Here is a 16,879-nt window from a genome sequence, read left to right as displayed (position 1 = left end):
AGTTATTTCCCTTTGTGGGACTTCTCAAAAGCTTCTGCATTTTGGAAGAAAAAGGGTGTTTTTTATAGCCCTATGAAATTTGCGGAACGCATGCCAGGGCAAAAGGTTGTGATGCACGTGCTACAACAGGGTCCTGGCTATGAACATCGCTCACCAGCTTGTGTTTAAAGGTTGACACGCTGACACAATTATGCACAATAGCAACATGCCCCCACGAAGAAAACTGAGCGATTTGGATAGAGGAAGGGCAATAGGATGGCTACAAGACGGTGCTGCTGCCAGGCAAGTGGCCCGAGGCTTGCAGTGGCTCCCTCTGTCATCATCAGACTAAAACAGAAATGCAACAAAGAATGGCTACGGCACACAACATTAGGCAACGCCTACAAGCTACCACCAACACTATTGTTAGTGGTCAGACGATCCGAAACCACTTACACAACTTTGGCTTGCGTGCAAGGCGTCCAGTCCGAGGAACAACCCTGACTGCTAATCACCGAGCAGCTCGCCGAGCCTGGTGCACTCAACATGTGAGGTGGCAACGTCAGCAGTGGGCTCAGGTGTTGTTTACAGATGAGTCCCGCTTTTACTTGGAACCTGCTGATGGTCGCATCCGAGTGTGGAGGCGTCGCGGAGAGCGCTTCGCAGAAGGCGCTGTTCTGGAACGACAGCATTTTGGCGGAGGCTCTGTGATGGTCTGGGGAGGGATCAGCCCACGACTAAGGACACCTCTGTACCATGTAATGGACAACTTGACCGGTGTCCGCTACCAGAATGAGATCCTGCAACCCCTGGTCGTTCCAGCCCTCCAAGTGATTGGCCCTCGTGCGATTCTTCAGAATGACAACGCACCTCCCCATCGCTCTGCAGCTGTAAACACCTTCATCCAGCAGGCCAGGGTCAACAGGATGCTGTGGCCAGCCAACAGCCCGGACCTGAACCCCATAGAGCACATGGGGGACGAGCTTTGTTGTCGGGTACAGCAACATCCCCCTCCTCCTGCCAATCTGGGTCAACTGCTGCAATGGCTCCAGCAGGAGTGGAATGGAGTTCCCAGAGCATTCATATGCAACCTGATCCACTCCATGCGCCAACGATGTGTTGAATGCCTGGCACACAACGGAGGGCACACGCGTTATTGACACTGATTCACATTGTTGTGAATTCCATTTTCGAGGGTTGTCACGTTTGACACACTCTAGCTAAATTGTCGCTGCCGCGTTCGATCTTTGCTTTGTTTGTCATTACTCCTTGGTTGTTCAATTATATAATTTTAAAAAAATGAAAGAATTCGGTCTTGTCTGTTTTGTGTGGCGTGCTTGTAAAAAAGTGATCCTTAACTTTTTTTGAAGAGTGTATGCACACACACACACTCCAATTTCACAGGGCTAGAATGACATACAGTCACAGATCAGGATCTGCAAAGAAAAAATAAAACCGCTTGGATTTGTTTCTTACTAATTTATTTACACCAAACAATGAAAAAAAAAATTTCACTAAATGTCCTTCGAACTGGTTATCTCCATTTTCAAGCACACACAACAATGTAACGATTCATTGGTCTTCATGCTAAGGTTGAACAGGTGGCAAGCCCTGTCCACAGACATGCAATGGAGTAGCTGGGGCAGTCACACACCTGCAAAACAGTTGAGAAAATTAGAAAAAAGTGAAACAAATAAATTCATATGATCAAATGTATTACCTTTCTAAGTTAAATTGTGTTACAAAATGGCATCACGAAAAGGTAAGCTGAGTGAAAGGAGTGCTAAGTGAATACTGTACTTTAAGGCCTACAAGGTGATACAGTGCATTAGATGCACCCCCTGTGTTTAGAAAAAACAATTATTTTATTCACACAAAGGGCTCAGACAGTGGATCAAACAACGAATAAAGGGTGTGAAACCTGCCAGACTGGCAAAGTAACGTTTTCATCGCATGCATTCAAATGACCATTCATTCAGTGGACAGAAAATCAAGAAAATTAGCACAAACAGATACATATAATTGTATCTCGGGGGGGGGGGGGATGTTTGCATATTTTAGTCTTCGTCATTAGAAGAAGAAAACAAGAAGGGCAAAGCCCATACGACTCACATGCTTGACCTTGACCTTTACATGACCTTCAGGGTCAAGGTCAAATAACTAAACCTAGCAATGACATCATACACTAAGAACGGCTTTACACATTTTTCCTACCAAAATACATGTGACCCAAGGTCAAGGTCATCCAAGGTCATGCAACACAAAGCTGTTAATTCAAGACATAGGAAGTACAATGGTGCTTATTGGCTCTTTCTACCATGAGATATGGTCACTTTTAGTGGTTCACTACCTTATTTTGGTCACATTTCATAAGGGTCAAAGTGACCTTGACCTTGATCATATGTGACCAAATGTGTCTCATGATGAAAGCATAACTTGTGCCCCACATAATTTTTAAGTATGAAACAGTTATTTTCCATAGTTCAGGGTCAAGGTCACTTCAAAATATGTATACAATCCAACTTTAAAGGACCCTTGCGACCTTCACCTTGAAGCAAGGTAAACCAAACTGGTGTCCAAAGATAGGGCTTACATTGCCCTGTATAGCATACATAGCTAAGGTTGCCATTCTCGATAACTTCAGAAGAAAATGTGAAAAATGGTCGTTTTTAAGACAACAATTACGGCCCCTGTGACCTTGAACTTGAAGTGAGGTCAAGTTGCCGCACATGTTTTTTGAGATCTTGTAACCATACACCATCAGGCCACATCAGGTGTGGATAGACTTAATAGTGTCCAAGAAATATCCAACGTTAAAGTTTTCCGGACGGACGCCGGGACGGACGGACGGACGGACGGACGACTCGGGTGAGTACTTAGACTCACTTTTGCTTCGCATGTGAGTCAAAAATGAGCAGTCCGTTGAATGAGACTTGAGAGCTTCTGCTACTCAGCGTGACGTCATGTAGATTAGTTAGTGCTTTACTTGTTTCAGGTGCTGCCGCTATCTCTGCCTTTTTGCGAATCCTGAATCCTGTTGCAGCTCTTTCTTTCTTTCTTTCTTTATTTGGTGTTTAACGTCGTTTTCAACCATTCAAGGTTATATCGCGACGGGGAAAGGGGGGAGATGGGATAGGGGAAAGGGGGGAGGATGGGACAGAGCCACTTGTTAATTGTTTCTTGTTCACAAAAGCACTAATCAAAAAATTGCTCCAAGGGCTTGCAACGTAGTACAATATATTACCTTACTGGGAGAATGCAAGTTTCCAGTACAAAGGACTTAACATTTCTTACATACTGCTTGACTAAAATCTTTACAAATATTGACTATATTCTATACAAGAAACACTTAACAAGGGTAAAAGGAGAAACAGAACCGTTAGTCGCCTCTTACGACATGCTGGGTAGCATCGGGTAAATTCTTTCTCGTCCCAACCAATATGGGACTCCCCCTAACCCGTGGGGGGTTGTTGCAGCTCATGCAAAGGCAACTGTAAATCATGTTTTATCTTAGCCAGTTGTTTTCAGAGAAACCCAAAAGTCCTTTCGTGTCAACAGTTCTTGTAAGAGGCACGACAAAAGTAACCGCACGTTCATCCACGTTTACAATAATGTGGGGTCCAACCAGATTCTCCGACACAATATTCAATATCTAACATCTGCAAATGCAAAGATCTACTCTGCAGCTCTGTTTCGAGCTCTGGTGTAACTGTGTGGTGATGGTTGTCCTGCATATTGTGTTCGAGTCTTCTTACAAGCATTCAGTTGAGCTCTCCGTTTACTTCCCTTTTTCTTCTGCAAGCACGATCTTCTTTTATTTAAACTCTGCATCGTATGCAAAACGCGTTCTTTTGGGCATGGCTGATGCTGACATGGCAAGTAATCTTTCTTTATTTGGTGTTTAACGTCGTTTTCAACCACGAAGGTTATATCGCGACGGGGAAAGGGGTGAGATGGGATAGAGCCACTTGTCAATTGTTTCTTGTTCACAAAAGCACTAATCAAAAATTTGCTCCAGGGGCTTGCAACGTAGTACAATATATTACCTTACTGGGAGAATGCAAGTTTCCAGTACAAAGGACTTAACATTTCTTACATACTGCTTGACTAAAATCTTTACAAAATTTGACTATATTCTATACAATTACAAGAAACACTTAACAAGGGTAAAAGGAGAAACAGAATCCGTTAGTCGCCTCTTACTACATGCTGGGGAGCATCGGGTAAATTCTTTCTCGTCCCAACCAATATGGGACTCCCCCAAGTAATCGCGAGGATATTGTTAATGCAAATATTTTTGTTAGCCTTTGGCCAACGATAAGGCGCTAGCGGCAGATAAGCCGCAAGGGTCCCAGTGGAATAAAAACAGATGCGTCTTGTAGGCTAAAAAAATATGGTACATGCAGTTTTTGAAAAGCACAACTCAATCTGACAATTTTAACATCCCTCTCAGCGCCTGAATGTTTGCAGATCCTGGAAAGAAACAGACCAACTTACATAATCTACATGTCGTACACATCCTTGAGAGCCAGTTCAGGTTTGTCGTAGCCCATGTCCTCTGGCGTCAAGATGCCCAGCTCATCCAGAGTGGGTTTGATCTCTTGCTTGATGTATGGCCACACCTCCTTCAGACGGTTGCCGCACTTATCCTGAGCAAACAAATTGAGAATGCTCTTTGGACAAAGTTGAAAATAAAATAGAATCCTGATTTTACCTATTTACTTTTTTTTCAGACAAAAATACCTGTAAAAGTGTCAACATGTGAGAAAATTGCACAAACTTAAAATACTCATGAGATTGTGTGATAATAGAACCAGTTATCTACTAAGGGCAACATGATACCCAGTCAAGCTAAATCATGTCACCATACCCACTAAACTTAATGAAAGAGCTGTTCATTCATGCTGACATGGCTAGTAAAAACTTGTTCGAATTCGACTTTCACAACTTTTCCATATTTGTTACTGGCACAAGGGAGATATCCAACATTATACATCTAACTTTTTCTTTCAGCGAGTGCAAGTCTGATAGGACAAAACTACAGTAAACGTGCGAAAATCATAAATGCAGTTCTGGAAATAAGCTACTCACAAAAAGTTAAGGATCACTTGCACACAAATTCATAACTTTCCAAATAAGAAAGCGAATGCGTTGGTATTTGGCAAACGTCTAATTCAATGCTTTAGTGATAACGATACAACATTTCCTTAAATTTTGAGCAATCGTTTGGTCTGTACATTTTATCAAAGTGTGTACGTATCGAAATTTAATTTCACAAAGTCGTTAAAATCACAAGACATGGCATTCAGATGCTCCCAAAAGTTCAGTAATGCGTGTAACCGCCCTGGCTGTTCTGCCACTCGACGCAGCGAGTCCTCATAGAGTTGACCAGGGTGGTGAAGATCCTCTGCGGAAGCGCCTGCCACTTAGCCTGCAGCATCTGGTAGAGGTGCAGGACATCCCTGGGAGGGGGGTGGTTGCTCCTCACTTTGCGATCCAACTCATCCCAGAGGTTCTCAATCGGGTTGAGATCGGGACTGCATGCTGGCCACTCCATTCTGTTGACTCCAGACTGCTGCAGGAAGTCGTTGACCACCCTTGCCCTGTGGGGGCGAGCGTTGTCATCCTGGTAGACAGCCTGCGGTCCCATCTGCTGCAGTGTAGGCACAGCCAACGGTCGAAGGATCTCATCCCGGTATCGGAGGCCAGTCAGGTTACCCTGTACATGAAACAAGGGTGTTCTGTGGTGAAGGCTGAAGGCCCCCCAGACCATTACAGAATCTCCACCAAAGGCCACCTTTTCTTGGACAGTGGCGTCAATGTAGCGTTCCCCTTGGCGCCTCCAGACCCTCAGTCGGTCGTCGTTGTGGTTCAGGGTGAAGCGTGATTCATCACTGAACAGGACCTGGGACCATTGCTGACGTGTCCACCTCACGTGACGTCTGCAGAAGGCGCGGCGTGTTGCCCTATGGGCTGGAGTTAAGCGTGGCCGTACAGCTGGGCGACGAGAACGGAGGTTAAACCCATGAAGGCGATTCCGTATGGTCTGCTGGCTGATGCTGGTGTTAGTAGCCACCCTCAGCTGCCTTCGAATAATGCTGGAAGAGGCTGTTCTTGTTTTCAAGGCTAGTCGTTCAATGAGACGATCTTCACGTGGAGTTGTCTTCTTTGGTCGCCCAGGTCTGCGTCTTTCCTGGACCCTCCCAGTGGCTGTGAAACGTTGAATCAGTCTGACAATGACCGAGATGGACACGTGAAGTCGCCTGGCCACTTCTCGCTTGGGGACACCATCTTGGAACCATGCAACAGCTCGTCCCCTCTCAAACTCGTTCAATTTTTGTCGTGGAGGCATTGTCAGATAATGCCTAATACTGGTGGTATGTCTTCTCAAAAAGCCAAGCAAGTGACAGCATCTCACACATAAACAGCAGTGCTTGCACGTGCATAATGGTTTTTCCATGTGGCTTGTGCAATGTGTTCGGGCTGAACGGTCCAATACAAGGTCCTTTTTCGCAAGTTTCCGCTTTTTCTTTTGCTACCAAGCTCAGTAGTAGAGAATCCCGTGCAATGTTCCCACCAACACAACATCGCCCACTTACAGCTGAACAAGAATTCATAACAATTTGGTTTGACTGAGAAATAAATAACAGTAGCGAACTGATTTTATTGAGCACCTGTTTTCTCATAGTGATCCTTAACTTTTTGTGAGTAGTGTATGATGAAAATATCGTATATTTCTGGTTGCCAAAACCTGAAAGAAACAAATAACAAGTCGCGTAAGGCGAAATTACTACATTTAGTCAAGCTGTGGAACTCACAGAATGAAACTGAACGCACTGCATTTTTTCACAATGACCGTAGTCCGCCGCTTGTGCATAACGGAGTGAAACTGACGAGCCTGTTCAGCGCGGTAGTGGTTTCGCTGTGCTGCATAGCACGCTTTTCTGTACCTCTCTGATTTTTAACTTTCTGAGCGTGTTTTTAATCCAAACATATCATATCTATATGTTTTTGGAATCAGGAACTGACAAGGAATAAGATGAAATTGTTTTAAAATCGATTTCGGAAATTTAATTTTGATCATAATTTTTATATTTTTAATTTTCAGAGCTTGTTTTTAATCCAAATATAACATTTATATGTTTTTGGAATCAGGAAATGATGTAGAATAAGATGAACGTAAATTTGGATCGTTTTATATAAAAAAACAAGAGGCGAAGCCTTCAAGGCTCACGTAAGAAATTGACAAACAGTAACACAAACTCAATCACTTCGTCACACATACACACACACACACACACACACACAGTAAGCGACATAGGTGACACTGTGCAAGAAAGCGAGACACTAGATCTAGATCTGAATGGCCGATTTCGAAGAAAAAACTAGTCTCGGCCCGCTCGGCAAAATAACAATGACCGAGACTTTCAGTAATTCCTTCGCGTGACGTCTAACCCTCTTACGTCATAATGTGACGTCTTCAAATGTTGTGACGTCTTCAAATGTTAAAGTTTCTACCACAGACATACATACATACATACATACATACGCACGCACGCACGCACAGACAGACAAAAGTTAGCATCGCATAGGCTACACTTACGTGAGCCAAAAATTATTACAATTGTCAGATTTTTAATGACCTAAGTCATTCATTAATTTTTAAGCCACCAAGTTGAAATGCAATACCGAAGTCCGGCCTTCGTCGAAGATTGCTTTACAAAAATTTCAATAAATTTGATTGAAAAATGAAAGTGTGACAGTGCCGCCTCAACTTTTACAAAAAGCCGGATATGACATCAAAAGTATTTATCGAAAAAAAGAAAAAAACGTCCGGGGATATCATTCCCAGGAACTCTCATGTCAAATTTCATAAAGATCGGTCCAGTAGTTTGGTCTGAATCGCTCTACACACACACACGCACAGACACACACACCACGACCCTGGTCTCGATTCCCCCTCTATGTTAAAACATTTAGTCAAAACTTGACTAAATGTAAAAAGACCAATAACTGTTAAGATATATAATTACTAACAACTGTTAAAACAAGAAAAGCAAATGCTTATACAACTCACCGTTCGTAATTTATTACAGTGGAACCCCCTTTTAAGACCCCCCCCAATACTTCCTTTTCAAGACTTTCGCAAATAGCCTGTTCATAACCTATGAAAATCTATCCTCATCTCATAACTCCTTCCTTTTTAAAGACCTGATCTTCTCAGATTTTTTTAAGATCTTAATAAAAGGAAGGTTCCACTGTATGTGAATAAATACAAATTGACGGTCCATCTTCAGAAAATAATGTTCAAGAGAATGTTCACTTCTCACTAATTGACTCTAGTCTGGTCCAAATGCAAACTGCATCAATCAATTTAGATATTCAATCCTAAGAATATCCCACGCATACATACTCAGCTCCACCCCACCCCTTTCCTACAACCATCACTTGCCTCAAAACAAAGAATTTTTTCTTTCACAAGAAACACAATATTTCTTTTTCTTGACCAAGTTGCAGCCATTGATCCTGGGCTGACCAAGACTAAATATGCGTACTCAAGACACTGGGGGATCTCATGTTTTACACTATGACATCATAACATGATGTCATCCCGTATGAATCGAACATTAACCAGCTAGCTGTGACTCCGAAATGTGACCAGCGTAAACTAAACTGGGGCCATGCAGGGAGATCATCAAACCCTAGAAGTATGCAAAGTTTCAAAAACATCCCAAATAACATCAACATTAAGTTTTCATGAATTGAACATGACCACAAAATTTGATGATATCAACCAAACTGGGTATAAGGTAGGAGATCATCAAACCCTAAAAGTGCGGACAGTTTCAGAGCTCTAGCTTTAAAAACATCCAAGATAACATCAAAGTTAAGTTTGTCTACAGCCGGCCGGCCTAACACTGCTCTCCTAAGAGTAAGACTCTCCTGGTTACTCACGGTTTGTTTGTTTGTTTGCTTAACGCCCAGCCGACCACGAAGGGCCATATCAGGGCGGTATTACTCACGGTTGTCAAACTCAAAAAGACCAATAATTTGTACGAAATATAAAATAATACCTAACAACTTTAAAAATACAATGGTTGATTGAACATGACAAATTATGAACTTACCTGTACAGCTTCGAGGTATCGGATAGCAAGGGCATAGTCGTTGACCCGACGACAGGCCTTCATGGCAGCAATGATGATTTTAGGCTCTGGCACCAAGTCTTCACCCTAAAGACAGCGAAATTTTAAACGTACAGCCACAACTTGTATTGTATTTGTAGGGTGCTCTTGTGACATGCATATAAACTGAAGTTCTCTTCAACATGACTAAAATATATAATCGAAAATTTCAACGATAAATTTTCATTTAATTAATATACTTACCCAACTCACATATATAGCACTAACTTCCGTTTGATGCTTAGACATTGAAGCACTGACCCTGGTAACAGGGAGAGGTAACTCCCAAAACAAACCAAACCTTGAAGTCAAGGTTCGGTAGTTACCTCCCCTCACCGGCTGCCCGCTCATGCGCGAGTCATACTGCCGGTATAGTCATTCCCTTCTTCAACACGTTGGTGTACGGACGTGTCGTTGTACTTCTCGGCTTTTCACCCGTTGGACTTTTGTTAAAGCCACACAAAAAAAATTGTCTGTTTCTGGTCACCCGACCGACCCTAAATTTCGGCGCCGACCCTAAACTTTTTTTTTCCAAACTCAAAAAAAAAAATTTTTTTTTTTGGTGGTAAAGGACAGGGTGAGAAAATGAACAACAAAAACGTGTGAAAACGAAAGTCCGCTGACGATTTGTAAATGTGTTGAGTGTCTTGTCTCTATGTATAGTGAATCCAGTCTCTTTGCGCGATTTTTAAAGTTAGTTTTATTGGTCTACATTTGGGGTAAAAAAAATTTAAAAAAAAAAAATCCCTACCTACCGACCCTATTTTTTTTAGCCATGTTACCAGAAACAGACAATTTTTTGGGGGGGCCTAAGAAGGCCATTGACCCGTGGTGTTTTGGCGTATCTTGCCTTTGCTTGGTGAGATATTTCTTTTTTATTATTTCGTTTTCGCCTTGTGCTGCCATTTGCATTTTGTAAATTTTGTTGTTGAAACTTTCTGCTCCGTTTTAACGGAGTTTTTGTTGTTACAACATGGCGGACAAGGGTAAGAGCACTGCCAGGCAGGTGCCAGTTTGTTCTCCGCCGGGCAGTTCTTCTTCTACTTCTACTTCCAAGGGCAAAGCTAAGAAAGTTCGTTCTAGAGAGAAAATTTCTCCTGTTGCTCAACCTTTTGTCAAGGTGTTTGACCCGGTTAGTAATCTGTTCGGGTCGTGATTGATCCTCCTTGTGCTTTGCCTTCGCTTTCTCCTGTTCCCAAGGTCAAGGAGAGCCAGGCGGTCTCGTGAAGAGATTTTCTCGCTGTTTTCATCGTTTAAGGAACAGATGAAGGAGATGCTGTCATTTCAGAGAGGCGTGGCTTGTTCCGCCATTGCGGCGTTTCCACCTGGAGTCGGCGACTCTGCCTCGATGTCGAGAATTCGGCCGTCAGCTACCGTGACCTCTACTGATGTGACTTTCCCTCAACCGTCGGGTTCTGCCGACGAGGTACGTGTTTTGGGAAGTTCGCTGCTTACCGCACCTTCAGAAAGTGTAGTTCGCCTCGACTGTTACTAGGTTGCGGCAGACCCCCTGATAACTGACCATCAATGTGTAAAATCACCTATTTTTGGTCTTCTTTCCATGATGATTTCTCAGTCACTAATGCACCAATTTTACCCTACCTGTCTCGTTGGGCTTGGTGTGTCTAAATCTTCACGACACCACAAAGACAGCACGCATATATATACAGGGGTGTACCTTAACTTTTTTTGCTACCGGCCAGGGGGGCCGGTAAGTCAAAAATTGAACCGGCCCCCCAAAATCCCAACCGGCCCCCAACCTGCCGGGATTTCTTACAACCGCCCCAGCGGCTCGTTGCGTGCTAACCACATACACAAAAGACGTACATTCATACTTATAATGCATACATGTGGATTTGCACTACTAATAACTACCACAAACACACACAAAACTTGATGACTAAAGTGCTATGTTTTAATATAATGATAATTAACCTTGTTTTTATAAAGAATTTAAAATAAAAGCCGCCACAAAGAAACAAGAAATCAAAACCACATTCACACCCTGTCACACAATCACACTAAACCTCACTAAAAGTTACCCCCTTTATGTACCCCCTACCACACAATTTACAAAGTAATTTACTATGGAACTCTACTTACCACATAAACACACACTACAAAAGAGTAAATCAGCATTTTTTTTTAATTTAAATTATGTTTTTTGTTGTGTAAAACCAAGTATAAAAAGCTGACTACAACAAAAAAATTCTAAGTTGCTTTCTTGTTTTGTTTCTTTTTCTTTATGTCTGTGTTATTAATATTACTGTCAGATCAAGCAGAAGTATAAAAGTTGCATACCAGCCAAATTTACCACATAAATAATCAAAAGCATTATATTTCATTTCTATTTCCTAATGAAAACAAACAGATGTTCAGATTTCCTGATCCTAGAATTGTTCACAGGTGATCTTTATGCTTTTGATTCAGCAGAGTTGCATCCCTTGTCCTATTGTTGAAGGTCTGTCTTTTCTTCTTTATCACATATAGTGGATCGGGTTTTTGTTTTTTTTACTTCCTTAGTTGAAGGGAAATAATTGACAGCAGTAGTACTGTCACTACTTGTACTAAGTTGGTCAGCAAAGCTGCTGTTAACATATTTTGGAAAATGGTCTCAATGAGTATCCCTGAAGTCAATGACATAATTATACATTTCCCAGAAACTGGATCAGTGGTACATAGCAGGCACAAAAATACAGAGGGCTAGGGGGAATATGTTTGCTCTGGATGGGCGGTCAGATCAAAGGCAGATGCATTGTAAAAGCTGGTTGGCCTTGAGACCTGGGTCAATGACCCATAATAAGAGAGGGGATGAAGTGAATAGCGCAAAGAGGGGGGACGAAGGGGGGGGTTTAACTATTTTGACTGCTGATGCAATCGCCAGCGGCTCCTGGCACTGGAGGGGTGATGACACGGTCAAGTGAGGCGGAGGGGGGTAGCTGTCTAGCCAATGTGTCTGGCCTTGATTGGTGGTAGTCCTGAGTCCTTCTGAAAGTGGGGGAAGGGGGGGGGGATGAGTGGGCAGTAGAGAAGTGACAGATTTTGAGATCGCCCGCGCGGGCCATTCCGATTTGACTACGTTGCCTAACAACTTTGTGCTTCAGCGAAATTTGAACTCGCCAGGCGGGCGATTTTAGAGGAATTTCAAACCCGCCGACGCGATTTGAAGTCGCCGGGGGCGAGCGGGCGAGCGCCAAAACTCACCCCTGTATATATATGCAATTTAAAGTAAATCTATTGTAATATTTGGCGAGGACAAGACAACAACTCAAGTTAAGATGAAACGTCTACTACAATAGTCAATACATATATATCTGCTACTAAGAAAATTTAATTAGACAAATACCTGGAGGTCATTCATTGCTTTTCTGATTTCCCAGCCATCAATATCTGGGCGAGCGAAGAAGTTCTCGTATCTGGCGTCAAAAGCTTCATCTGACTCCTGCACACCATGTTTTCCACGCAAGCTCACCACAGCTGCTGGAAAAAAGTATGAATCTGGTTTTTAATCGACATACATCAAAACATGGCCAGCAGTGAATGCAACTCATTTTTTAGGTCTTGCTTTAAAGATAGCCATACAATAGGTTGAATTCAAACATGTATTAAACCCAAAGAGGGACTAAAACTATAAATATTAAACTGATATGATCTTAATTGCACTAAGTGATGAACAGCTGGTTATCAGAACTTTATGCATATATTTCTTTGTCTACTTTTTCGTTGACTGAAACTTATGTATGCCACTTTGGTTGAAGATCTTGGGGTTAAAATAAACAAAAAGATGGGGGACGTCAGTGTGGAATCAGTTCTTATATTAATGTAAGCTTGTTGGAAAAAAACCCACCTGTACGTAACATGATCACATTTGGCAACCGGCATCACAGCCATCAGTAAGGCAAAAAAAAAGAGGTCTGTTTACGGTAACATAGGCCCAAAAAATAGGGTCGGTAGGTCGGGATTTTTTTTTTCTTTTCCCAAAAACCCTTTTTTTTTCTCTCCCCCAAATGCCAAAAAAGTCTTGGGTCGCGCGAAAAAAATAGGGTCGGTCGGGTTACCGTAAACAGACTACTTTTTTTGTTTGCCTATTCATTCTCTTCTCTCACACAATCAAGACCTACACAGTACAATCCTTTATCAGTGCATGACCTAAATTCTCTGTCACTAAAGGGATACGCTGGCTTGTTCAGTTGTCTTCTGATTTAGTGTCTTGTGTTTGCATATATATAGTGCTCACGATCACATTGAATTTTATTGCAGTCATCTTTAATTTCGTGTAAATCACCATCAGGAATGTTAAAAGTCAGGTCCTCACAAAGATTAGGTTATTGTTGTTGCTGAAATTAGGAAGAACCGGTTTTACTTTCACGGAGACAGGAGAGTGTCTTGCTAGCCAGCGTTGTTCTTCAGTCACCGACATACTTTTGTTTATCTATAACCAAACAACTGTTCAGTTGAAAACTGGAAACCAATACTCCAGAAAGTTGACACATTTTTCGCCCACTTGACAGGGTAGTTACTTGCGATTTTTAATTGTCAAGCAAGATGTTCTGCTCGCTAGGGGCGAGTACGAGTGTGTTTAACTTTATGCATCCCTGTGGAATGATCATTTTGATCAATGATGTGAAGGAGGTCTTCTGACAAAACAAATGTGTGTGAGTGTGGGGGGGTTCACTGTGGTACATTTGGACCAATACCAATTTTTAGAATTCAGTCCAATTACTCATCAAATGTCCTCTGAGTCTGGGACAACGCGTATGTACCCAACTTCCTTCTAAGACCAATGTTCTAGGAGGATTTTGTTTGTTTGTTTGCTTAACGCCCAGCCGACCACAAAGGGCCATATCAGGGCGGTGCTGCTTTGACATATAACGTGCGCCACACACAAGACAGAAGTCGCAGCACAGGTTTCATGTCTCACCCAGTCACATTATTCTGACACCGGACCAACCAGTCCTAGCACTAACCCCATAATGCCAGACGCCAGGCGGAGCAGCCACTAGATTGCCAATTTTAAAGTCTTAGGTATGACCCGGCTAGGGTTCGAACCCACGACCTACCGATCACGGGGCGGACGCCTTACCACTAGGCCAACCGTGCCGGTTTTCTAGGAGGATGACAGGATTAGTATCAACATTATCAGATTACAAATCAGTTGAGATCAGTCTTTTGTACATGCAGAAATTTGATCTAAATGTAAGTTCTCTGATTTAAATCTTCACAATCCTCTAGTTACATTACTACCAGTTTGTTTGTTCGTTCATGGGCTGAAACTCCCACGGCTTTTACGTGTATGACCGTTTTTACCCCGCCATTTAGGCAGCCATACGCCGCTTTCGGAGAAAGCATGCTGGGTATTTTCGTGTTTCTATAACCCACCGAACTCTGACATGGATTACACTTTACAGGATCTTTTTCGTGCGCACTTGGTCTTGTGCTTGCGAGTACACACGGTGCACACAAAGTTGACTCTGAGAAATAAATCTCTCGCCGAACGTGGGGACGAACTCACGCTGACAGCGGCCAACTGGATACAAATCCAGCGCGCTACCGACTGAGCTACATCCCCGCCCACTGGTACCAGTGATATTCAAGATTCCTGGAGGTTAGTGTAAACTTGAAAGGTTAGCCAACTTGAAAAGGGGCAAACTGTTACTACTAATACTAGTGTTAGGAAATAACCAGGAACTAATTGGGCGAGTTGTTCAAATCTACGGCCTAGGACAACATCAGCTGTATCAAAATCAAACAATAGTCGTGTGTCGCAACTCGCAAATCTACACTGGTGTGTTCATTTGCAGACGACGTGACGATTGTAACCGAACATCATGGCGGACATTCTGACATGCACCGGCTTTCGCCTTGTAAATACATTCAAAACGCCGTCAAAAAACTACATACCAGCAGCAGGCCGCTGAAGGCTCTGTTTTGCAACACTGTGCACCACCACGGACGCTCTTTGGACAATTCGAAACATGATTCTTTCTTTTATTGACCCCTACGTCCTTGCTGTTGACCGTCACAACACAATCGAAGTACAGAGGACCGGAAAAGGAAGTTCCGCCAAAACAAAAAAAAGGTGGATTGGATTCTATCTTCGATGTGAAAATGTGAAACAAAAACTTGTGTCATTGATAAAAAATTGGAGAAGGAAATGGACTTCCTTTACAACTAAATAAGACAAGACGAAATACTCATGGGACAGTCATAAGACTTTAAAAAAATAAAATAAAAATAAAAAATGTTAAAAAAACGATGATAATATGAACGCCTCATTAAAGGCGAAAAAGCACGCCCTTTTGCCAAACTTACCGCGGGTCAACGAATTTAATTTCACATCAAAACTGCAATGTATTTCTTTTCATCAAAATGTCGCTTTAGTTAGAACAAACTGCCAGGGTTCTTCCGGGCCGTCTGCAAAGTTCCTCAAGTTCATCAGTTAGGACAATAACTTGTGACGAATTCAGTTTACTCCCGACTTCAGATCAGTTTCTGATTCATATACCCGACAGGGGCGGATCACATCATTTTTAGGGGGGGGGGTCCAATTTTTTTTTTTTTAGGGACAATTCGATGACGCGAAGCGATTAGTTGAGGGCGTGAAGCGTTCAAACCTCCTAGGGGGGTCCAGGGGTATGTCCCCCGGACAATTTTGACAAAAATCAAGGAAAATGGAACAATCTGGGGCAATCTGAGCCTTCAGTTATTCTTTATTTTAATTTGATTTTTATATATATATATATATATTTTTTTTTTTAAGCTAGGGGGGAGGGGGGGGCGGAAACCCCGGACCCCCCCCCCCCCCCCCCCTGAATCCGCCCCTGCTTATTTAAGGGAGAAAAGCATGTCAGTCAGTTTCTTGCAAGGACAGAAATTGGTGGTGAAATTGAATAGATTTCACCCAAAATTTGATTTCTTCGAAAACGCGCACCGAGTGGTTATGTCCCTTGAATCAATGAATGAGAAGGGGAGGATTTTAGGACGAAGCACATTTCTAAGTCACGTTTAAATAAAAATAATCTGGTTGAAGGAATTTGACCCCATCAATGTAAGGTCAGTGCCTAAGCTCGACCATCAGTACTATGGAAGGGAGGGGAACTTTTCAGTGTGGAGCAGACGTGGATCATTCCGGCTTGTGGAGTTTATACAAGATCAACAAAGCTGAGAAATCTGAAGTCGGGAGTAATCTGAATTCAGCACACCGGCTATAACCGTCAAGTTCATACCGTTACAGCTCATCACACTGATATATGCTGATACATGTGCTAGGCGGTTTGTGTCAGTGTATATATGGATCGTTAATTTAATTTATTTAACACACTACTGTAAACTGCATGATTGACATGTGATCTAAATTAGTCAGAGGAAATGTTAATTATTATCGGACCGACCAAGCAGTGTCAGTATAATGTGTGAATAGGCTCCCTGTTCAATTATGACCAAACGATATAAGACAAAGAAGAAATCAGATGTAACATTCTTTGGCAAAGAACATTTGTTTGTTGTTGTTTAAAAAAAATATATATTTAGCACATTCTGACATAAATTTGACATATATACTGATGGAGAAATGAGAATTCTCTTGAGTCATGCAATGATCATGTATTGAAAGTAGAAAACTCAACAATTCATAGTGTAACGTACAATTTTGAATATCACATTTTGAGTGTAAAATGGACCATACAAAATAAACCAGAGAAAGACTTGCCAAGCAT

General features: G+C 42.3%; 1 protein-coding gene across 2 annotated transcripts; it reads right to left on the bottom strand.

The window, feature by feature from the left end:
* Positions 1–1,443: 1,443 nt before the first annotated feature.
* Positions 1,444–15,224, bottom strand: LOC138948977 (cytochrome c oxidase subunit 5A, mitochondrial-like). 2 transcript variants are annotated; one of them, XM_070320670.1, is made up of 5 exons: positions 15,066–15,224; positions 12,511–12,644; positions 9,108–9,212; positions 4,477–4,628; positions 1,444–1,633 (listed from the first exon to the last, which is right to left on the bottom strand). In XM_070320670.1, exons 1-4 carry the CDS (start codon positions 15,139–15,141, stop codon positions 4,482–4,484), a joined length of 462 nt encoding a protein of 153 aa, XP_070176771.1. In that variant the 5' UTR covers positions 15,142–15,224; the 3' UTR covers positions 1,444–1,633; positions 4,477–4,481. The 2 variants fall into 2 exon arrangements, with proteins under 2 accessions (XP_070176771.1, XP_070176777.1); XM_070320676.1 differs by having other exon boundaries at positions 12,511–12,641.
* Positions 15,225–16,879: the final 1,655 nt, after the last annotated feature.

This window comes from Littorina saxatilis, linkage group LG1 (assembly GCF_037325665.1).
Source record: "Littorina saxatilis isolate snail1 linkage group LG1, US_GU_Lsax_2.0, whole genome shotgun sequence".
Lineage (NCBI taxonomy): Eukaryota > Metazoa > Mollusca > Gastropoda > Littorinimorpha > Littorinidae > Littorina > Littorina saxatilis.
The sequence above is the reverse complement of the archived record's forward strand: the minus strand, read 5'-3'. Positions and strand labels throughout refer to the sequence as shown.